Raw genomic sequence first — 23,104 nt, 5'->3', positions numbered from 1 at the left:
AGTACTGGAAGACCCAAGATTTACCCACACTGGAAGAATGGCAGACGCAACTGATAGACTACATGGAGTTGGCTGAAATGACTGGCAGAATTCGAGACCTGGGAGAAGAGACGGTGGAAGAGGACTGGAAAAAATTTAAGGACTATTTACAAAAACACTATAAATTGTATGAATGCTAGGAGAATGCACGATTGAAAGAAACATGGCAGCAGTAATTTTATTGTAAGACATACGAGAATATGTGATGTTTTAAGGAAAAGATGAAATTCGAAGCAGTATTATGTTATATACAAAATACTACTCCAAAATCCCGCAAATCCCCTAGACGCAATCAAAAAACAATGGGAGAATGACATAGGCTATGAGATTAACCCCACTCAATGGACCAGAATGTGGTCTAAACCCCCCTTTAAATCCATATCAACGAAAAGAAAAGAACTCACACTGAAACTCACCTACAGGTGGTACCTAACACCAAGGAAACTAGCGCTAATACACCCAGGAACCTCACCAAAATGATGGAGAGGGTGCACCTCCACAGGCACATATCTCCACATGTGGTGGGAGTGTCCCAAAATCCAACTATTCTGGACAACAGCCATACAAGAAATATGTAAAATAACTATGCAAGTAATAGACATCACCCCAGAATTGGCCCTACTAAACATCTTCCAAGACAACAATGCCCATTTACACCACAAAGAACTCATAACCCACCTGCTCTCAGCAGCCAGAAACACCATAACCAGACACTGGAGAGACCTGTCAGGAGTAAGCATGGACCAATGGTACCAAATAGTATGGGAAACAGCCCTACTAGAAAAATTAACTAACAAACTGAAACTGACACGGGGACAAACAGAAGAAGACGCCTTCACCCCGGTATGGCTCCCCTTTATCACATACACAGCCCAACAGGACAGTGACAATAATCCACCAACAGCATACAAATCAATATGGCTAACCTGATCCAAAACACCCACCCACCTCACCCACACATGAAAACAAAGATCACCACAGCCAATCACAAGCAAACAATCACACCCTAGGCCAACCCCAACCTCTCTCACCACCAAAGGAACACAAGGGAACAACACAAGCAACGCTGACACCAAACTCTACACACATTAAACATAATAGAAACACCGCCACCCGACCCCACCCCTATCCATCCTCCCTCCCTCCACCCCCTCTCTTTTTTCTTTTTTCTTTTCTTCTCCCCCTAATGCCTCAACAAATGAAACGGATTTGTAAAAATGTTACATGAAAAAAAAATACGAGGCACTACACCTCTGTAAAACAAAAAAATCCTGAATAAAATATATATATATTAAAAAAAAAAGAAGCAGTATTATGTTCAAACCAAGCAGTGTAATTTATGATAAAGTCAATTTAAAGTTGGAACATAATATTTGAGATTTATAAGACAAGAAAGAAAGCAAGGTAACAAATTGCTGTATATAACTATATGATTGAGAACGCAGGGAAGGGCGATGTGAGGAAGTCCAAAGATTATGAAAGCATGATTGTGAATAACCTTTATCTTATCCCTATTTTCTTTTTTCATTCTTTCTTTATTCTATAATTCTACTTTATTTCTTTGTTTGTTATATGGTGACGGTATTTTGTATGTTTGGTGTTTTTAAAAATTGTAATAAATATCTTTTTTAAAAAAAACAAGTAAATGTTGGAGTCCGACAACATATGGTGGACAACAAGTACCCCATCAGTAATTTCCAAGCTCATAAAAGGTGGTGTCTCTCTCCTTCCTCCCCTATTTTCTTTCCAGGACACAAAGGCACAAATTATATGTGGTTTAAGCCTCCACATCTCAGTAACCTGCAGAGCTGCTGCCAGCCAGTGTCCATAATATGGAGCTATAAAGCAGTGTTTCCCAACCACTGTTCCGCGGCACACTAGTGTGCCGCGAGATGTTGCCTGGTGTGCCGCGAGATGTTGCCTGGAGGGAGGCGGGCGAGTCGGGCGGCGAGAGGCGGGGCGGCGAGGAGAGGCCGCCCAGCACGGGGCTCTCGCTGTCTGCTTGCCTGGCTGCCTGCGAGCTCGGCGGGCAGCGCCTCCGTCCACAGCGCCCGCCTCACGGCTCTCATTCCCTGCCCCTGCCAAAGCTCACCCAGCCAAGCCGCGCTCTCCTTCCTGCCTCGCTTTGCTGCCTCCTCCCCCCCCCCACCCCCAAAGCTTGGAGGTTCCCCGGCAAGGGGGAGGGAAAAAAATTGAAACTTACACTTTCGTGCGTCCCTCCCGGCGTGACGCTGCGCGCTGACGTCACGGGGCTGTAATGGTGGTGTGCCTCGAGATTTTTTTCATCAAACAAGTGTGCCTTTGCCCAAAAAAGGTTGGGAAACACTGCTATAAAGACCAGTGGCCCAACTAAGTATAAGGCAGTTTATCTTGCTGGCCTGGAAATGTGATGCTCCTTCTAAATCCTGCCACTAGGCTGGATGCTTTATGGTTCACCTGCGTATTAATATTTTTGATTTCTGGCTATTGCAGATGCATGTTTTCTGGAAGCCACTCTTGAGAGACTTGCCACTCTTGCATTATAACATTTGAAATAAACAATAAATCCGTTGCACTCGGTGGGACCTTCTTCGAATATGTGCAGGATAGCACTGTTGGTAGTTTTCATGCAGCATTTGCCCAGTAATTAACGCGTGGGGACGGAATGCCAAATACAAAAGGGCTACCAATTATGTAAGTATGCATGCAGCTCCATCATCGCGGAATCAAATTTCAGGAGCTCTCATACAGCTCGGCGATTACCTGCTCTAAACGTTAGCTGAATGTTACCTTCGTCCATTCCCTATTAGGCGCCTCCTGTGCTTCCTCGCACCTGGAAAGTGGGGGGTGAGTACCCCCCCCCAAAAAAAGACCCCAACCAACCAGCACATTTAAGAAACAAATGATTAGATACAAGATAGTAAAAAAGAATAAAAACCCGCATCTCTCTCTCTCCTCCCGCCCCCCGCCCGCCCCGCGGTGGTAATACTGAAGCTAGGCATGTAGTCGGCGAGTTCAAGATCGGGCCTGAGTGAAAACTGTCACTAATAAGGTTCTCTCCAACGGTGTGACAGAAGGAAGGCGGGGGTGGGGTGGGGGAGAAGAGACGGCCATATGCAAATTTGTTCTTTTACGTCAGCCTCGCCACACTATATATACCCTGATGGCCGGTTTATTTCTCAGTGGCGCTCCGGACAGCTGGCAGCGCGCTGCTTTCGCGGGAGGGTGGAAGGATGGGTAGCGGAAGGCGGCCGGGATCCCGACAGGGAAGGCGTCAAGGAACTCGGCAGGGGCCAAGGCGTCAAGGAATCCGACAGGGTATCCGGCAGGGAAGCCCCGTACTTCACACCGAGGCAGAAGGCTCGAGCGCCCCTCCGCCTGCACCTATTTCCGAACCGTCCACTTCCGAATCCTCGGGGAGAGGAAAGAAGCGCCTTACCGGCCCTTTGTCTCAGCTGATCCTGAAGGCTTTCGAAGGCTCCAGCCTGCGGAAAGGCGTGTCGCTGGCAGCCCTGAAGAAATTCCTCAGGGATGGAGGCTACAACCTGAACAGGAACAAAAATAGCCACCTCAAACGGGAGCTGTATAAACTGGTATCGAATGGGGTCTTGATCCGCTTAACCGGCAGCGGAGCTTCGGGATCCTTCAAGCATGGCGGGAAAACCCTGCCGAAGAAATCTGCCAAGCCTGAGGCGAGGAAAGTGAAGAAAACGGCGGCTGCCAACAAAAGGCTGGCGTCGGGTAGCAGGGAGCCGAGAAAGAAGTCGCCGAAGAAACAGCCGGCCGTTTCTAAACCAAGAGGTGTCCGAAGTAGAAAGACAGCCGTCCCTGGCAGGAGACGGCAGCTCGACAAGCATTCAACGGTGAAAAGTTCTTAAATACAGAGAAAACCCGGCAGTTTACTTTAATATCTTTAAAAAGGCTCTTTTAAGAGCCACTCAAGACTCGCTGAAAGAGCTGCTGCATTTCCAGATTAAAAGCGCGCTGCTTAAAGACCTCTGAAGTGCTTTGCCTATTAGTACTGCTCGTCTCCTGACATCTGGTTTTCTCGCCTTGGTAGTTTTAGATTAGGTGTAATAGAAAGGTTAAATGTGATGGTAATAAAAACCGAGAGTGCTGTGGGGTGGAAACTCAGGACCTTCTGGTGGCTTTTCGTGGAAAGTTCAGGTGTTAAAAAAGCCAGGATGGTGTGGCTGATAAGAGCTTATGGTCTGTCTGATCATATAGACTTGTCACCATCTCAGCCTAGCCCACAAGACAGGGTTATTGCATGGATAAAACACTGAAAGTTGGGCTAATCCAGTATTGATCCATAAAAATACCTGCATTGTTTATTTCATTACTTATTTTTACACATTCTACCAAATTGAAAAAAACAGAGCCACAATCCAATTTATGCATGTTAAACTAAAGACTGGGTTACAGAGATGCTTCAGCTCAATTCAGTTTTAACAAAATACTGATTTGTACATTTAAATATATATTAATCCAAATCTCAGCACAACATTGTAAAAAGAAGCATGAGCAGAGCCAGGATTTATGTTGTGGGGAGGCAGAACACTCACTGGTCATCATCCTCTGTCCAGCAGATTTGGAATGAAATGTCTGAACGACAGTTGTTTTAAATTACGTTCTTTTGACCCCAAGTGCTCAGAAAATTCTGTAAAAAATATTGCTGCAATATCTACTTTTAGTTAAGTTTATTTATTTACTTGGTTTTTTTGGGGGAGGCAGCTGTCCCCCTGCCCTCCCTGGCTACACCCATGAAATGAAGACCCACTGGCTTTATTTTTGACAACCAAAAAAATCCACTCCAAACTGCAGCCTTCTGAAAATGGTCATTTCCAATATCAGTAGACAAAAGTAAAAAAAAAAAAGTAATTAGAGAAGTGGGGAGGAAACTAAGTTATTGGCCCTGTACTTTTGTTCCAAATATTTTATAATTAACAATAAGGTTTAGCTCAGCTGGTAGAGCATGAGACTCTTGATTTTAGGGTCATGGGTTCGAATCCCACACTGGGAAAAAGATTTCTGCATCGCAGGGGGTTGGAATGGATGATCTTTGTGATCCCTTCCAGCTCTACAATATCCATAAAATAAAATCTGAAACACGTGCAGCAGCAGAATCCTATACATACAGGCAAAGATTTCAATGGAACCTCCAAGCAAGTGGGGGGTACAATTGCAGCTAAAGGGACTTTTCACTCATCAGTTATGGAAAATGAGTTCAACACTACTCTTCCAGCTCTTAGAAAGATTTGGATTGGCTCTGAAAAGAGCCTCTGGGTTTTCTGACACCGTGCAGAGAAATGTCTTCATTGTCCTTTGACAGGGACACAACCAGATTTTACTGTCGCACTGGAAGATCCAGCAGCTTCACCATTGCTTGCGTTCATCATCTTTTCAGTTTTGTTGACGGTAGCAAAGCTTGAACATCACCCTGCACAATGGCAACTCCTTCTACCAGTTTCTGCAGCTCCTCATCATTCTGCACAACAAGCTGGATGCGGTGTAGGATAATTCACTGCTTTTAGCCAGCCAGCTCCAGGATTTCAGCACTGAGATATTCCAGGACTGCAGCCAGATAGACAGGGGCTCCTGCTTCAATTTGCTTTGCTTACTTCCCTTTCTGAAGCAGCCTGTGTACTCTAACCACTGGAAACTGCAACCTTGCCCTTGTGGACTGAGTCTTTGTCTTGACTCTCATTCCCCCCCTAGTCGTGCCACAAGCAGACACAATTCTGCTTTCCATCCTGCTCTACAGCAAAAGCATTCATAGACTTTAAAGTGGGGCAGGGAGGGAATAAGCCTGCCTAAATCTGATTGGTCAAGGCCTGTAAACCAATAAGGAATGAGATTCTGATTTCTCCAATAAGGAAAAAAGGGCATATTATTCTCAGTGAGAACTATCAAGTCTGTGCTCATATATTTATTTATAAAGTCATTTGCACTGTGTACTGCTTTTCATTTTAAAAAAAACCAAAGCAGATTACAAATAAGCATGCACATATACGATTAAAAAAACAAAACCCCTAGAAATTAAAAAATGAGATATTCAGCTATTGTATACCTGAAGGAGTGTCTCCACCCCCATCATTCAGCCCGGACACTGAGGTCTAGCGTCGATGGCCTTCTGACAGTTCCCTCATTTCACCGTGCTCACTTAGAAGTTACCTGTGCTATTGCAACCAGTCAAGAAATTTGCTGGCACCTCCAATACACAGGGCAAGAAGGATGTGTTGGAAGGATTCACAGGAAATCCCTGAAACTCAGGAACCCTTAAACACCGTTATAACTCATTGTTTTAAAATAAGCAATCTGAGTGGATGTGTTCCCTCCGTTTCCTTTCCGCAAGCAGCTACCATTGTTAAACCTGAGGCATGTTTAACAGTGGGGGGGGGGGCAGAGGGGCATTCCTTGCAATAATAAAAGCAACGGATACTGAGTACTGATAGATGGTACCTAAATGGCAACCCAGAGACCACCAAGCTTTTAGGGCCAGTGTGCCCGTTTGGAATGTCAGGAGAGCGCAACGGGCGGCAGCCACAAAATGGCTGCTGTGGAGCGTGTGGCATAGCACAAAATGGCTGCCACTTCTGAAAGAGGAGGAGGAGGGGAGATAGGACTGCAAAATGGTGGTGGTTAACCCTAGGGCTGTCACCTGCCCCTAGAAAAACGTAGTTGTCTTTTGGGGGGGGGGTGGAGCCGGAAGTGTGAAAGGAAGAGGTTTGCACGGGCCTGGTCTGTGCAGTGGAGAGTGAGGGCGGGGGAGAGGGAGGGATATTTTCATACTCTCCAACATTTCTCTGATGAAAACAGGGACATCCTACCTCTCTATTTTTTAAAAATATTATTATTATTATTATTATTATTATTATTATTATTATTATTATTATTATTATTATTTTCTTCCTGCCCAGCTTACTGTTGCTCCAGAAGCTCTGGGCAGCTTCTAACATATATAAAAACAGAATAAAACAATAAACTTTTTTTAAAAAAAACACCTATCCTACACAGTGCCTCCTTCAGATGTCTTCTAAAGGTTGTATAGTTACTTATCTCCTTGGCTCAGGGGTCACTTAGCTCCATACCGTCCAACATTTCTCCGATGAAAATAGGGATGTCCTTCCATGCCCTCCAATATTTATCAGGCGAAAATAGGGACGTCCTAAGGAAAAGCGGGACATTCTGGGATCAAATCAGAAACCAGGATGGCTTCTGTAAATCCAGGACTGTCCCTGGGAAATAGGGACACTTGGAGGGTCTGCAGGCATCTGTGGGGCTGCAGTGAGAATAGGGAGCTGGACTATATATGGACCTTTGGCCTGATCTGGGGGGCTCTTTGGAAATGCCCATGGCTTTGAATCGAAACCTATGAACAGATAAAATACTCTGGCTGCCTATGAATAGTTATGAATACCTATAAACAGATAAAATAAAAAAATTCCTTCCAGTAGCACCTTAAAGACCAACTAAGCTAGTTCTTGGTATGAGCTTTCGTGTGCATGGTATCTGAAGAAGTGTGCATGCACACGAAATCTCATACCAAGAACTAACTTAGTTGGTCTTTAAGGTGCTACTGGAAGGAATTTTTTTATTTTGACTATGGCAGACCAACACGGCTACCTACCTGTATATGAATAGATAAAATACTCTGGCTCATAAGACAGTAAAACCGTTCTTGCAGGCTGCTTGTTTGGGCTTATTAGTTATCTTTATTGAATTTTACATAGTTCTGAAAAAAAGACACACATCTATATTAGCAAAATGCAACCTTTCTAAGGCCTTTCCTGCCTTGGGCTTTGGTACTGCTATCTCCTTCGTCTAGCTCTGCGCTTGGGCCTTCGTGGGGGAAACGCAGCTTTCCCCTTGGGGCTTTGTTCTTTGGCAGAGGAAACATCTCTGCTCCTGCAGAACCTTGTTTTCTTTGCACTGGGTGTTTCCTTGCTGTAGGGCTTCCCCACACCTTTCGGAGAGGCTGTGCTGTTGCTCTTAGAAGACCTTGACCTTTCCAAGGTGCTTTTGCTGCTAGCCCTTTTCGATTTCTCTGCAGAGGCAGGCCTGCTCCTCAGGTTCCTGGTGGTCTTCAAAGCAGATGCAGCACTCCTGCTGGAACAGCACTGATCTTCGGCTTTGCTATCCGAGTTGTCAGACGTGCCAGAAGCAGCTTTTTCGGCAAGCCTCTGCGACCTCCGGGCAGAGCCATTTTTCCTGGGGCATCTTCTCCTTCTGTTGGGGATTCGGAGTTTCTGGTGAGCCTCTCCCGTCTTATCTGCAGAGCTCTTGGCTTGCTCCGCTTCTCCTTTCGTTTTTGCGCCAGTGCGTGCGCCATGCCTTCGCCCAACTCGGACTTTCCTCGCCCCGGCAGTCCTTTTGGGGTTTTCAAATATTTTGCTGGCCTTGCTCTGGTGCTTCCTGATGACGAAAAACTTTGAGCCATCGCTGTGAGTCATGCGCACCACGGCGCCTTTCAACACCAAGGCGTGCATTTTCCTCTGAGTTCTGGGGCTTTGCCTCCTCACATTGTAGCCTTTGGCGCTCAGCACTTCTTTCAGCTCTGTGAGGGTGAGGCCGTTCGACGCACTTGCGGCAATCGCTTGGACAACTAGCCCTGAGATATTAGGGAGGGGCTTGATGGTCTTACCAGGATTCAAGCTTCTCCTCCTTTGCATTGACCTCGTAATTATTGACGACTTTTCGGGGAAACGAGTTTCTCCTCTCTTGCCTCGGCCTGGCCTCTTTCTCCTAGGAACTGAGGCCTGTGTTCCTACAGGCGTCATCACCTCAGTCATTGTCACTTCTTGTGGGGTTGCTGCCCTTCTTTGGGACTCTGTTACTCACTGCATGGAGCCTCTGATGAGACTGACTTGTGTGACTCCTGTCCGAAGTATTTATAGATGGAACGGAATCAATCCCAGCCTGCTTCTGTTCCCAACAGCCAATCACTTTCCTCCGTTTTGTTCTTGAGAACTCACCTTTCATAAACTTGCCTCACCTGCTCCATCCCCCTCGTCCTATTAAAAAAAGTAGAGCTGGCATGGAAATTTAGCAGGTTACACTTTCCCCCACGAGACATCTCCATGTCAGGAAAAGCCTTTTTCTTTTTTCCCCCCTCAATACTAGATTGCTACTTCGTAAAACTACAAAAAGCAAGAGCACCTACTTTATTATTAATTTGGCCTAACAGTCGGAGCTGATGGGAGGCACTCCACACCAGAGAGGCCACCAGAGCCTCAAGAAACAGCCCTGCTGGCCTTTTTCCTTAACAATGGCCTCGCCTGCCTGCCTGCCGCTCAAAGGAGGTGTGGTGTGAATGGGAAGGGAAGATAAAGAGCCTCCATTTCCCAGCAGCTCACATTCTCCAGAGCAGGTTTTTTACAAATGTTCCATCCCAGTATTGCCTTCTGAAACAGGGCTAGGGAACCAGTAGCACTCCCAAATGTTGTTGGAACTCCATCAGTCCCAGCCGGCAGAGACAATGATTGGAGGGATGGGAGCTTTTGGCCAACAGTATCTGGAGGGCCACAGTCCCCTCAAGGTGCTGTAAAGGAAATATAAGCCCTGTTAAGTTGGCCAAGACAAGGGGCAGGCATGTGAGAGATACAACATTTTGACCGCTGGTCCTGATGCCGATCTGCATGAGTGGGTCTATCTCTTCTTCATGAGGTCTTTGCATATGCATGTGGTAGACACATTGACTCTGCACAGAAGAGCAGAATCAACTAATGGAGGTCAGGAATGGGACTAGCAGGTACAACCCCTAACCCACATTTACTATTTCGTTTGGTCCATTGATCAGGGTGACAAGACGATGATAATCAAAATAAAAAGGGCGAGGTTGATAATCGTATTTAAAAAGGAGTACACCTATGGGATTTGGGAAACACCTGCCTTATTCCTGTAAGTAACTGTGTCATCACAATGTTGCTCTGTGATGCAACCATGTGACCAGGCTTCCTACAGAACTATCACATGGTTCAGTAACTGGCCAGCTCTGAGCCTCTGAGCTGCAGAGGCCTTGCTTAGCGGTGTTGCCCAATCTTGGGTCCCCAGCTGTTTTCGGACTACAACTCCCACCATCCCTAGCTCGCAAGACCAGTGGTAAGGGATGTTGGGAATTATAGTCTGAAAACAGCAGGAGACCAAAGGTTGGGAAACTTCTCACTTAGTTAGGCTTTGGGTGTGGTCAGGAGGACTAGATAAGGGTTATGAAAAGGGAGAGGGATTTCTTCCTCAGGGAAAAACAAAAAACTTGGGGTGGAGTTCAGTCTCCGGCAACTCCCTCTTAAAAGAATCATGGCCAGAAGACCACTGGAGAGCTGTCGTGCAGAATGTATTGAACTAGTTGGTTAAAAAGTCTGACACAGTAGAAGGCTTCTAATGTCAAAAGAACATAAAAAGAACCTCCCAGATCAGGCTGGAAGCCTAATCTCACTGGTCAAGCATCCCGTTTTCTCTGTGGCCCTTCGGATCCCTGTGGAAGCCCACAAGCAACAGTCCACTCTCAGTTTGTGAATCACAGAAACTAATATTCAGAAGCTTATGTTCTTGTAATGTAGCACAGCCATTGGAGCTAGTAGCCACTCATAGCTTTATCCTGCATGCATGTGTCTAATCGCTTTTGAAACCTATCAGACCCTCCAAGTCCAGACCTGCTATTTCCAGGGGTGCCCCTGATTTAGAGAAGCCATCCCGGTTTCTGACTTGATCCCAGAATGTTCCGCTTTTCCTTAGGATGTCCCTATTTTCATTGGAGAAATGTTGGAGGGTACAGTGGTACCTCGGGTTAAGTACTTAATTCGTTCCGGAGGTCCGTTCTTAACCTGAAACTCTTCTTAACCTGAAGCACCACTTTAGCTAATGGGGCCTCCTGCTGCTGCCAGGGAGGGGGGATGTTCTGTTTGTTATTTTTTTATTTTCAATATTCAACAATTAATAGTTTTATAATAATAAAAACCCCGACAGACTATCAGCCAGGAATCTGACCGCAGCATTTTTGACCAATTGAAGTTTCTATGATGATGATAAACAGTCTATCTGACTGGGCTGCCCCAGCCACTCTAGGTGGCTTCCGACAAAATGTTCAAACACAAAGAACCTAAATCATTAAAAGCCTCCCTGTACAGGGCTGCCTTCAGATGTCTTCTAAAAGTCAGAAATAATAATAATACAGTGGTACCTTGGGTTACATACGCTTCAGGTTACATACGCTTCAGGTTACAGACTCCACTAACCCAGAAATATTACCTCGGGTTAAGAACTTTGCTTCAGGATGAGAACAGAAATTGTGCTCCGGCAGCAGCAGGAGGCCCCATTAGCTAAAGTGGTGCTTCAGGTTAAGAACAGTTTCAGGTTAAGAACAGACCTCCAGAACGAATTAAGTTCTTAACCCGAGGTACCACTGTAATAATAATCTTCAAGGGCAAGCCCATGTACTCTCTGTGGTCTGAAGATCTCTCTGCCCTTTCTGTGCTTGACTGCATAGTGTATGATCATCACTCTAATACCTACTTGGATATATGGACTGCCCATATAATTTTTGTAAGGCTTACATCATTGATCAATGTAACACAAAGCAATTAAAGTTGACGTCAGGCTCGATGGCATGTTATTTTGCTAAGAAGTCAGCTGATGACATTTCTTTCTCTCTCTTCTATTTGTAAAAAGAAAAAAGAAAAGCTACAATGGGTACAACATGTGTTGGAACCGGTTGTACGTCTCATTGTCCATTTTAATTGTTGTACGCCACTTCCCGGGCCCCATGGAGGCGTAAGTGATACTGGCACAAACAATTGCTTTCGTCGAGCAGCTCGCTGGATCATTGCCAGGATGCTGGTTTCATCAATGGGACCGAAACTGAAGTTCTCTCTTGTGTTTTAAATATGAAAGCCTTCAGAGGTTGGGAGTGGAAATGATGAGGGAGGCGTCCAACCCTGGCATTTGGGGCACTTTTGGGAACAGACAGTGAGTGAGCAGTTAGACAGACCTAAAGACAGCTTGTGAACAGCTCTCTGTCTCTGGGAGTCTGGCGCGAGACAGCAGATCATCTACAAGGTAAGACACCTTATCCTCTCCTGGCACATTTGTATATAAAGTGCCTCAAGTCAACAGCGCTTTCTCTTCTAAAGGAACCCCAACTCCAGGCAGCAGTTTCTGGAACTTCCTACCACCTGAGTGTGCAACAATATCATTTCTCAATATGTGGTAAGGTAAAGGTAAAGGGACCCCTGACCATTAGGTCCAGTCATGGCCGACTCTGGGGTTGTGGCGCTCATCTCGCTTTATTGGCCGAGGGAGCCGGCATACAGCTTCCGGGTCATGTGGCCATCATGACTAAGCCGCTTCTGGTGAACCAGAGCAGCGCACGGAAACGCCGTTTACCTTCCCACCGGAGTGGTACCTATTTATCTACTTGCACTTTGTGCTTTCGAACTGCTAGGTTGGCAGGAGCAGGGACCGAGCAACGGGAGCTCACCCCGTCACGGGGATTCAAACCGCTGACCTTCTGATTGGCAAGTCCTAGGCTCTGTGGTTTAGACCACAGCACCACCCGGGTTCCCAATATGTGGTACAACGGCTAAAAGAAAGACCTTCTCTTCCTAAATGAAGTCTTTCTGGGGGCTTGCAATGTTTCCTGAACTTGCATCAACTAAAACTTAATGAATTCAAAAAGAAAGAATAAACTTTTACTTGCTAGCTCCCCTATAAGCCGCTTGGAGAGTGCTATAGAACAGGCTCAACAGGTTGTTTTGCAATCTAGGAAAGGGTTAGATGTGTCCCCACATCCTTGTTGGAAGACTTGCCACGTCCTTGCTAGATCATTTAAAAGCCCTCAGCGAAGTGAGCTCCAGTCATTAACCACAGAGAAGTCCTGCCAGCTTCCTGGAATAGTCTGGGCACTGACAGCGCAAATAAAAATAAGTTTCTTTCTGGAAAACAAGGTAAGCTATTACAATGCGGGTATAAGTGTTGATTGCTGGAACAATTGTTTGTGAAATGCAAAGCATCATCTATTGAACATCTTGTACAGGATCATGTGATGCAAGGAATATTTTGTGTGTTTTATTTCATTGCGGAATGGGTTACGTGGCTTCAAAGTCTGTAAATGGTGATGGCTGAAATCCAAAGACTAACAGCATACCAGAATTTGGCTTTTTGAATGTTTTGAACATTTCTCATTCACAAATCTTGTGGTCCAGCACAAATACCTTTACTTTCTGCATAAACATGTCTAAATTTCATCGAAAATAAAAATTAAAGGTTATGCCTTTCAAAACACATGTCAGGACGTGGTGATCTGCCACCCGAATGCTATGCTGATTGAAAATGTGAGACTGATTCGTCACCTTAAATCGTGATCCCTGATGATTAAAGCACGTCTCGACTTGCCGAACTGGGTACTTTTGGACTTTTTATTGCCCCCAAATTAAAAGTGTCCACAGCTGGAAATCCTACACCCACCCTAGTTTTTAGCTCCCCCCTTGATCTCCATGAAAGTGCAATACATAAACTGAATAAATTGTGGAAGTGCTGCAATTCTGTGAGTTGTTGTGCAAGGGCTAGCGGAAAACATGTAGTGTGACCTAGTGCATGTATTCTGTTAGCAAGCTTCATTATGGAAGGCCTTAAAAAGAAAACAAAAAAAGAGGCTGTGTGTTGGCTGGACAAAGTATTACTTTTGGTTTTTAATACTGTTTCCCCCCCAAATTCCATGAGTATGAAATATATAATTGCCTTACAAACCTAAGAGATATACAGTTAAATGCATTATATCTAATAGCTCCATAATTACTGCTTTGTTTCTTTTGTGTTGATTCCAGTGTAACAAAAACAGTAACAACTTTCCCCCTAAAAGTTTCTTTTTTATATAAATTTTTTATTAACAATTTCAACATAACAAAATATCAAAACATATCATATTCATTATTTCCCCCTTTCCCCCCCACCTCCCCTTCCAACCCTTCCTGCTGAGACTGCCCTCAGCTCCTCTCTCTTATTTCTCAACACATATTATTCTCTGCGTACTGTAAAATTGTGTATATCCTTACATTATCTGTCTACTATGTTAACAATCAATAAATTTGTGTATGTTTATTCAAAACCTGCCAAGGAGTCCAATTCATTTTGTTGTCTTTTTGAGTAATTTGTAAAAAGTTCCCATTCTTCTTTGAAGTCACAGTTGTCCTTATCTCGCGGTTTGTATGTCAATTTAGCCAGTTCTGCATAGTTCATCAATTTCTCTTACCACTCTTCTTTTGTCGGGGTTTCCTCTTTCTTCCATCCTTGTGCTATCAAGACTCTTGCCACTCTTGTAGCATACATAAATAACTTTCCCCCTAAAAGTTTCTATTGATTGTATTTTTAAAAAACAATAACAAATATTTATTATATTTCATTTGTTTTTATTTCTTTGCGGCCACCCTCAGTGAGAAGGAAGAGGTCCTGGCAGCTATGTCTTTTTCTCTGGTCTCTTGGCTGAGCTTCCGGAACTTTCCAATGAGAAGTGGTGTTCAGCCGACGCTGAAAGGTAATGGCCAGAACTGCTGCTATTCGTTTTATCTCAGAACCCGTTGGATAACATAAGGCAAGACTGAAAGGGTCCAGAGGCTACTTAGCCGGACCTACATCTGTAGATTCGGGCCGCCATCCAAGTCAGTCAGGCTTGGCTTAAACCCAATGTCTTCTTTGGCAGGGCTGCTAATATAGAGGAAATTACCTGGCAAGGATGCTCTGAGGGCAAACACAGCAAAGACTGTAAAGCTCTCTGCAAAATACTGAACATCCTCTATAAAGGACACAGAAGTAAACACCATCACCTCCCCATTGCATCCTAGTTTATTATAATTACAGTGGTGCCTCGCAAGACGGAAATAATCCGTTCCGCGAGTCTCTTTGTCTAGCGGTTTTTTCGCCTGTGAAGCAACCCTATTAGCAGCTTAGCAGCTTAGCGCTCTTAGCGGTTTAGCAGTTTAGCGGCTATTAAAGGCTTAGCGGCTTAGCGGCTTAGAAAAAGGGGGGGAAGCGAAAAAAATCGCAAGACTCACAAGACGTTTTCGTCTTGCGAAGCAAGCCCATAGGGAAATCCGTCTTGCGAAGTGCATCGAAAAACGGAAAACCCTTTCGTCTAGCGGGTTTTTCGTCTTGCGAGGCACTCGTCTTGCGGGGCACCACTGTACCGTATTTTTTGCCCTATAGGACGCACTTTTCCCCCTCCAAAAATGAAGGGGAAATCTCTGTGTGTCCTATGGGGCGAATGCAGGCTTTCGATGAAGCTTGGAGAGCGAGAGGGGTCGGTGCGCACCGACCCCTCTCGCTCTCCAGGCTTCAGGAAGCTATTAGCAAGCCTGGGGAGCCCACGGGAGTTCCCGCAGGGCTCCCTAGGCTGCGGATAGCAGCTTGCTTCCCAGAGCGCGGGGCGCGCTAGAAGCAGAGCGCCCCCGCTTCAGGCAGATATCAGGCAGCGCCTCCCCGCTGTTCCCCAACCTGGTTTGGATCCCCCGACCTGGTTTTTTTTGGGGGGAGAATAAAGGAAATTTTTTCCCCTTTATTTCCCTCCCAAAAAACTAGGTGCGTCCTATGGGCCGGTGCGTCCTATGGGACGAAAAATACGGTATTATTACATTTATACCCCACCTTTTCCTCACAGTCGCTCTGTGAGGTGCATTAGGCTGAGTGATCGTGACGGACCCAAGTTCACCCAGTGTGCTTTATGGCCAAGCGGGGATTTGAACCCTGGCCTCCCAGGTCCTAGTCCAAGACCCTAACCACTATTCCATGCTGGTTCTATTTATGGAAGCATCTTGTTCTTGGTTTCATTGTCTTTCCCCCTTTGTGCCTCCCTAGGATTCTATTGTATCCTGTGGCTAATGCTTTCTGGCTGAGCAGAAAGGTGGTGGGAAAGTCCTGGCTTCACTACCAAGGGGATGCTACCAAGGTAAACGATGAGTAAAATAAGACTGTGGGGTGAGGGTTGGAATAATAATAATAATAATAATAATAATAATAATAATAATAATAATAATAATAATAATAATAATTCAGCTTTCTAAAAGTCATTCTGGCTGAATTGAGAAATACTGCCAGAAAATCCCAGTGCATTCAAAGCTGGCAATGTTGTAAGGCACTTTGGGGCTTTGTGAGGGTTGCCATATTTCAAAAAGGTGAGAATCTGGGCACAAAAGTTGTTGAGCTTCTTTTGACCAAGTTGAACTTTTGTGTGCGTGCAAAATATTAAAAACAATAAAAGTGAAGTTTTTGAGCTATTTTAAAGGAAATTCACCAAAATATAGGCTTTTGAAATCGGTTGCCATATGTCCGGATTTCCCCAGACATTTCAGTGATTTCTACCTGGACACTGTTCTGACTGCTATGTCCAGGAAATTCCAGATGTATGACAGGCCTAGCTGTGTTAAATTCAGAGGTGGGGATCATAGGCGCCGACTCCATGGGGCTTGAGGGGGCCCGAGCCCCCTCAAAAATTCGTTTGGGGGGGCTCAGCCCCCCCAATAATCTCGGGCGGCGGTGGGCGCGTCCGCGGCTTTTATAGGGCGCCCGGCGTGCACCAGCTCGATAACGGGCACCGGCGCGGCGGGGGGCGCCGGGCCGGGGGAGGGGGGCGGCCGGCCTGTCTCCTTGGCAACCCCATTGAGCAGCGCCAGCTCCCCCGGGAGGGCCATCCCCCCGCGCCGCCGATCGCCAACACCGCCGACGCTGTGGCTGCCCGAGCCCGAGCCCGAGCCCGAGCCCGACCCGGAGCCCGAGCCCGAGCCCGAGCCCGAGCCTGAGCCCGAGCCCAAGCCCGTCAGTCAGTCAGGAAGGAAGGAAGGAAGGAAGGAGAAATGAGGAGGGAGACGAGGGAGGAAAATTGCGCGCAGGGTGAAGAAAGGAGAAGGGCGAACGAGACGAGCTTCCAACCCAAAAAAGGGCTGGAAGACTGGGAGGATGCAGGATCGGGAAAGAAAGCGACGCCTTCCCCGCCCGCGATGTCGCCCGCTTGTCATTGGCAGCGCAGCGGGCGCCCAGAGGGGCTGGGCACCGGCGCAGGGCCGCTCCGCAGCCGCGGAGGACAGCTGCGCGGCTAGCAAGGTGTGCCGCGTAGAGCGCGGCCCTTGTGTGGCCCGGTGGCCAGGCAAGCTCGGGCGGGGACCCCCATGCGAATCTAAGACGGGAGAAGAGGGCAGAGCAAAGGGGGTCCCTTCCCCAACCTCCGGCTCTGAGACTTCCCTGCGCCCCAGAAAAGCGAAAGGATTTTCTCTCTTTTTATATATATATAAATATTTTATTAAGTTTTCAAATACAAAGTTAGAAACATACACTGAAGAAAAAAGTAAAAGAACAAGAAAAAGAAAAAAGAAAAAGAAGAAAAGAAAACCAACCATTCAACACATTTTTTATATAACTAACTGGACTTCCTCGCATCTCCCTTACCCTGCATTCTTTATAATAAAGATATCAGCAAATTATTACCTTGTTTCGTACTTTTCAAATACTATACCTCTAAATTTAACATACTTTTCATCAGTTACTTATATCTTAAATTAAACATAGTATTACCTTAGATTTTGACCTTTTCTTACTTAAAATATAATTTCCTGTTTCCCAAATTTAATTGCTGAAGCTATAGTTTCCGAATCGTGTAAATTTTTAACATTCATACAACTTATATTGTTTTTGTAAATAGTCCTTAAATTTTTTCCAGTCCTCTTCCGTTGTTTCTTCTCCCAAATCTCGGATTCTGCCAGTCATTTCAGCCAGTTCCATATAGTCCATCAATTGCGTCTGCCACTCTTCCAGTGTGGGCAAATCTTGTGTCTTCCAATATTTTGCGATAAGTATTCTTGCTGCTGTAGTTGCATACATAAAGAAAGTTCTATCCTTCTTTAACACTTTCTGGCCAACAATGCCCAAGAGGAAGGCCTCTGGTTTCTTGGGAAAGGTATACTTAAATACCTTTTTTAACTCATTATAGATCATTTCCCAGAAGGTCTTCACTTTTGGACAAGTCCACCAGAGGTGAAAGAATGTCCCTTCAGCCTCCTTACATTTCCAACATTTATTATCAGACAGGTGATATATTTTTGCAAGCTTGACTGGGGTCATGTACCACCTATAAATCATTTTCATAATATTTTCCTTCAAGGCTTTACATGCCGTGAATTTCATTCCGGTGGTCCATAACCTTTCCCAGTCCTCAAACATGATGTTATACCCAATATCCTGAGCCCATTTTATCATGGCTGATTTGACTGTCTCATCCTGAGTGATTTTCTCTTCAACCTGCCCTCCATTCTCTTGCAGAAAACTCTTTGCCTGCCCTGCCCGTATCTCGTTTTTGCTTTTTAATTCCACACACGCACCCTTCGGACTTCGTGGCAATCGGGCGCGCGGGTGCGTTTCCTAAGAGAGTGAGGACCCCCGCCTCCTCCCCACCTGCTCCCTCGCCAGCCAGCCAGCCGCGCGCCCTAGCCGGAGAGCCCCGGCCATCCCCGTCGCGCAATCGGCTGGATCTCCCTTCAGCAGGCCGTGCTCACAACTCGGCCCAGGGACCCCCAGCAGCGGATCTCCGGCTCAGCTGAAGAATCCGGCAACAAGCCCCCTCCTCCCCAATCGCTCCGCCGAAATACGCTCCAAAACCCCCCAGATAGGCCACCGGCCGCCAAGTCTAGTGGCGCCCTGAGCGAGGGTCTCTCCCCAACACCGCCACCTCGAACTGCGTTCTCCCGGCTACCCGAGCGAACCAGCGGCAGGACCCCGGTATGGGCCCCCCCAATATTTTTTATAAGTCGGCGCCCCTGAGCATCTCTGGTGTAATTGCTGAAGGGACCATCATAGAAATGCGCTCTTATGCGTACCCCAACCTCTGAGCGGCAAGAGACTCCAGGGCTGCCCGTGCTTACCAAGGCAGGGTTCAGTTTTCTTGGAATGAAGGTCAAGAGAGAATGTGGTTTCTTTAAGATTTATGGTTTTATTTGCACATATATACACAACCTGAGCATAAGATGGAGGGGCTCAAAGCACCAGCACTCTACTGGTCTTGCCTGTGTATTTGGTTCCCAGGGAGATCCCCAAGCCATAACTCTGGGTCCAGTGCAGAACAAGACAAGCTTCTAGCCAAAACTCTCATGCACAAATTAAGTCCCCATTTCGAAGTGCTGTGTTTGTATGTGTGTGTGCGCGCGCACACACACACACACACAGACACATACACAAACACACACACACAGACTACATCTGCCAAAGAAAGGAAAGATGATGGCTTACCCAGGAAGAGAGATGGACTTGTTGGAACAAAGTTCCACGTTGCTTAGCTTGTATACACACTATGCATTAAAGCACACTTCCCTTTCACCCCCTTAAAGAATAATGAAAAGTGTAATTTGCTGAGGGTGCTGGAAATTATAGTGCTGTGATGGGGCAAACTACCATTCCCAGAATTCCCAGTATACCTGAAGGAGCATCTCCACCCCCCATCATTCACCAGACACTGAGGTCCAGATCCAATGGTCTTCTGGCAGTTCCCTCCCTGCAAGAAGTGAGGGTACAGGGAACCAGGCAGAGAGCCTTCTTGGGAGTGGCGCCCGCCCTGTGGAACGCCCTCCCATCAGATGTCAAAGAAATAAGCAACTATCTGGCGTTTAGAAGACACCTGAAGGCAGCCCTGTTTTTAGGGAAGTTTTTAATGACTGATGTTTTAAGGTATTTTTAATCTTTTGTTGGAAGCCGCCCAGAGTGGCTGGGGAAACCCAGCCAGATGGGCGGTGTACAAATTATAAATTATTATTATTATTATTATTATTATTATTATTATTATTATTATTAGAGGCAGGATGTGCTTTAAATGTACTTTAAATATATGGTGTGTACACAGCCAGGGGCGAGGGGGGGATTAGGCTTGGCCCAACCCTCCTCTGCAAGGACTTGGTTTGGCCCATAACACTTTGATGTTCTGTCTCCCCCCAGTTGCAGCTAAAGTGACCTTTAACCCGGACACTGCCCACCCAGCACTTGTTGTGTCTACAGACCGGAAGACTGTGACATCGGAAGGTGTGGAGCACCCTGTGCCTCCTAACCCCATGAGGTTCACTAAAAGCCCTGCCGTGTTGGGCTCTCCAGGGTTTAAATCAGGGAAACATTGCTGGGAAGTGGTGTACGGAAACCAGAGGGAATGGGCGGTCGGGGTAGCGCGGGAGTCTGTGAAAAGGGATGTCTACCTCTCCCTTACCCCAGAGGAGGGGATTGTGCAGACAGGTCTCTGGTGGCTTCGGCGTCGGCAAAGCGACCCCCAGCCACCTCCCCAAGGCTCTGGAACCATTGGGGTTCTTCTGGATTGCGATCAAGACACGGTGACTTTTTACATGGCTGGTAAAGTCATTAAGAAAGATGTTCCCCGCAACGGAGAGGTCGTTTATCCTTTATTCTATGTGGGTGGAGATGTTTCACTCCGCCTGAACGACTTAAAAAAGTGAGCGGAGAATTGCCCGCCAGCGCCACGCCATGCATTTTTCAGGATTTAAGAGTCTCTGGCTTCATGTGGTAAAGACACAGGAACAACAATACACATGTGGTGGGGTTGTGAGGAGATTAACAAATTTTGGAGAGTAATACATGAGGAATTAAAGAAAACATTGAAAATCCCAATTGTTAAAAAACCAGAGGCATATCTGCTAGGTCTGATAGGGAAAGATATACTGCAAATGAATAAAAGAACTTCTCTATATGCAACTACAGCAGCTAGGGTAGTGATTGCTTCTAAATGGAAATCTCAGATCTTGCCCTCAAAAGGGGAGTGGATTTGCAAATTAAAGAATATTTAGAACTGACAAAGCTAACATCAATTATAAGATATCAGTCAAATCAAAAATTTTAAAAGGAATGGAAATGTTTCAAAGATTACATGTTAAAATATTGTTCTAAGAAAGATGTGCTGATATGCCTAGAATAAAAAATGTAAAGTATATGTATGAATCAGAAAAGAGATAAAAGATGTACAAAGAATGATATATTTGGAGAATGCAAAGATAAATGTGGAGCTAGAGATTTAAAGAAGTCAAATTGCGGCAGAGGGAGGCTGCGGGTGGGTGGGGAAAGTACTAGATAATATGTAATGTTTGTTTTCAAGGGTTTTGGGATTGTATCTTTTCCATTTTCTTCTTCTTCTAATTCCTCAACCCCAACTTTTCAGATTCAAATGTTGTAGGGTTGAAGGTGGCATGAGAAACAGGCGGCGTTTTTGGTACCCTGTTCACCAGGAACGGGGAATTTTCTTGGCACAGTGGGCCAGATCCTGATCTTCCACTGCCACCATCACTGCTGACCAACTTTGACAGGTGAATGGAGCCACCCACCTATCAATCAATCAATCATCTGACATCATGATGCCAGCAGGTGACTGATAGGTGGGCGGTCCCACCCACCTGTCAAAGGTCGCCTTGCATCCTTTGGAGGGAGGCTTCTGTTTAGCTAGCGCATTCCCCTCAGGGAATGTGCTGGCGAAGAAGCACCTGGCAGGATTCAACGTTTTGCTCATCAGCAGATGAGGGGAGAGTTCAGTCCTGTTCCCTTGCAGGGGCCTGAGTAGGATTTAACCTCCACTCATCAGCCAATGAGTGGAGGATGAAAGTCTTCTGCTTTCCCTGTGTGTGTCAGTTCCCTATAGGGAGCTGGCAGGCACAGCCAATGCAGGACTGAGTCCCATCCATCAGCTGACATCACACAATGACAGGTAGGTGTGGTTTTAGAGAAAGAGCCTCACAGGCCACATTGGACCCTTCAGCAGGCCAAGACCAAAGATTCCTCACCACTGCCATAAGTCATCTCTCATAAACAGGTTTGCAGAGGGTTTCTTTGTGTATTGCTTCAGATACCTGCCAAAACTGTTTAACCCCTGAGACCAAAAGGACCATGCCTCTCTCTCATTCCACCTTCAGCTCTTAAAACTGCTGTCCATTTCCAACCTAGAGTAATCATTATGCAAAGTAAGGCCATGTTTCTGGGCAATCAGTACAGAAGAAGAATTTCCTGCATGGTTCAGCTTTCATCAATATGGAAATTTAAGAGGGAAATTTCACTAGGTTCATGTGGAAGTGAAAGAAACCTGAACATGCTCTATTCCAGATAAGGAGGTGACTTACAGTAATTACCAAGCTGGACCGTACATGAAGTGTATGTCTGCATTTTATATCCTGTTTGCTGTTTATTTAAGTAGCAACCATGGCGGGGGGAATTGAATTGTTATAGGGACTGGACCAAAGGGCAGTTTTGCCCTCTCTCTCCAGCTCCTCTCCTGATGAATATTGTAAAGCACACTCAGCCAGCTACTATAAACTCTCAGAGTGATGCCAAATAATCAGATTGGGGGTGCAAAATATATGCTCTACCAGTGAGCCATGCAGCTTGTTAGAAATGCTAAGGGTGAAGCAGTATATAAATGGCTTAATAAATAAATACGAGTTCTGTCGTTCTTTGCACTTGTTATCCAAAGTCTCTTCAAAGGAGGGTTGTATGAGATGCTAGGAGTAGTACCTCTGGTGGAGACAGGCTCTGCTCCTTCTGTGGAGCAATATGCACATATACGTACAGTGGTACCTCAGGTTACAAACACCTCGGGTTACAAACACTTCAGGTTACAGACTCTGCTAACCCAGAAATAGTACCTCGGGTTACAAACTTTGCCCCAGGATGAGAACGGAAATCACACGTTGGCGGCAGCAGGAGGCCCCATTAGCTAAAGTGGTACCTCAGGTTAAGACATAGCTGTCAACTTTTCCCTTTTCTTGCAAGGAATCCTATTCAGAATAAGGGAATTTCCCTTTTAAAAAAAGGGAAACATTGACAGCTATGGGTTAGGAACAGTTTCAGGTTAAGAACAGACCTCCAGAACGAATTAAGTTCGTAACCAGAGGTACCACTGTACAGTTATTTAAGGTGGAGCTTGATGCATTGAGCAAAAGCCAGGCATTTTAATGAACAAAATTCCCTTCAGAATTCCTTCCCTGTAATTAACTAGAGCAGTGTTTCCCAACCGGTGTTCCGCGGCACACGAGTGTGCCGTGAGACATCGGCTGGTGTGCCGCGAGATGCCTGGAGG

The 23,104-nt window shown here is 45.9% G+C and overlaps 3 protein-coding genes across 6 annotated transcripts; 2 read left to right on the top strand and 1 right to left on the bottom strand.

Annotated features, from left to right (window-relative positions):
- The first annotated feature begins 3,192 nt into the window (after positions 1–3,192).
- LOC308581143 (histone H1.5-like) lies at positions 3,193–4,013 on the top strand. Its single transcript, XM_081183644.1, has one exon. It carries the CDS (start codon positions 3,252–3,254, stop codon positions 3,894–3,896), a length of 645 nt encoding a protein of 214 aa, XP_081039770.1. The 5' UTR covers positions 3,193–3,251; the 3' UTR covers positions 3,897–4,013.
- Positions 4,014–7,710: 3,697 nt separating this feature from the next.
- Positions 7,711–10,000, bottom strand: LOC308581014 (uncharacterized protein). Of its 4 annotated transcripts, none has more exons than XM_081183440.1 (2): positions 9,910–10,000; positions 7,711–9,032 (listed from the first exon to the last, which is right to left on the bottom strand). In XM_081183440.1, the coding sequence occupies exon 2, from the start codon at positions 8,808–8,810 to the stop codon at positions 7,830–7,832; it is 981 nt and encodes a 326-aa protein (XP_081039566.1). In that variant the 5' UTR covers positions 8,811–9,032; positions 9,910–10,000; the 3' UTR covers positions 7,711–7,829. The 4 variants fall into 4 exon arrangements, with proteins under 4 accessions (XP_081039566.1, XP_081039565.1, XP_081039568.1 ...); XM_081183439.1 differs by having other exon boundaries at positions 9,788–9,919; XM_081183442.1 differs by lacking the exon at positions 9,910–10,000 and adding an exon at positions 9,794–9,899.
- A 1,858-nt stretch (positions 10,001–11,858) lies between these two features.
- Positions 11,859–22,461, top strand: LOC308581123 (ohanin-like). The gene is given in 6 exon segments (XM_081183616.1): positions 11,859–12,072; positions 12,147–12,222; positions 14,445–14,545; positions 15,862–15,883; positions 15,885–15,952; positions 19,978–22,461. Coding segments are annotated over 5 exon segments (702 nt in total). The 5' UTR covers positions 11,859–12,072; positions 12,147–12,217; the 3' UTR covers positions 20,484–22,461.
- The last annotated feature ends 643 nt before the right edge of the window (positions 22,462–23,104 follow it).

This window comes from Podarcis bocagei, assembly GCF_964188305.1.
Source record: "Podarcis bocagei genome assembly, chromosome: 2".
NCBI lineage: Eukaryota > Metazoa > Chordata > Lepidosauria > Squamata > Lacertidae > Podarcis > Podarcis bocagei.
Note: the sequence above shows the minus strand (reverse complement) of the source record. Positions and strands in the feature narration are given on the sequence as shown.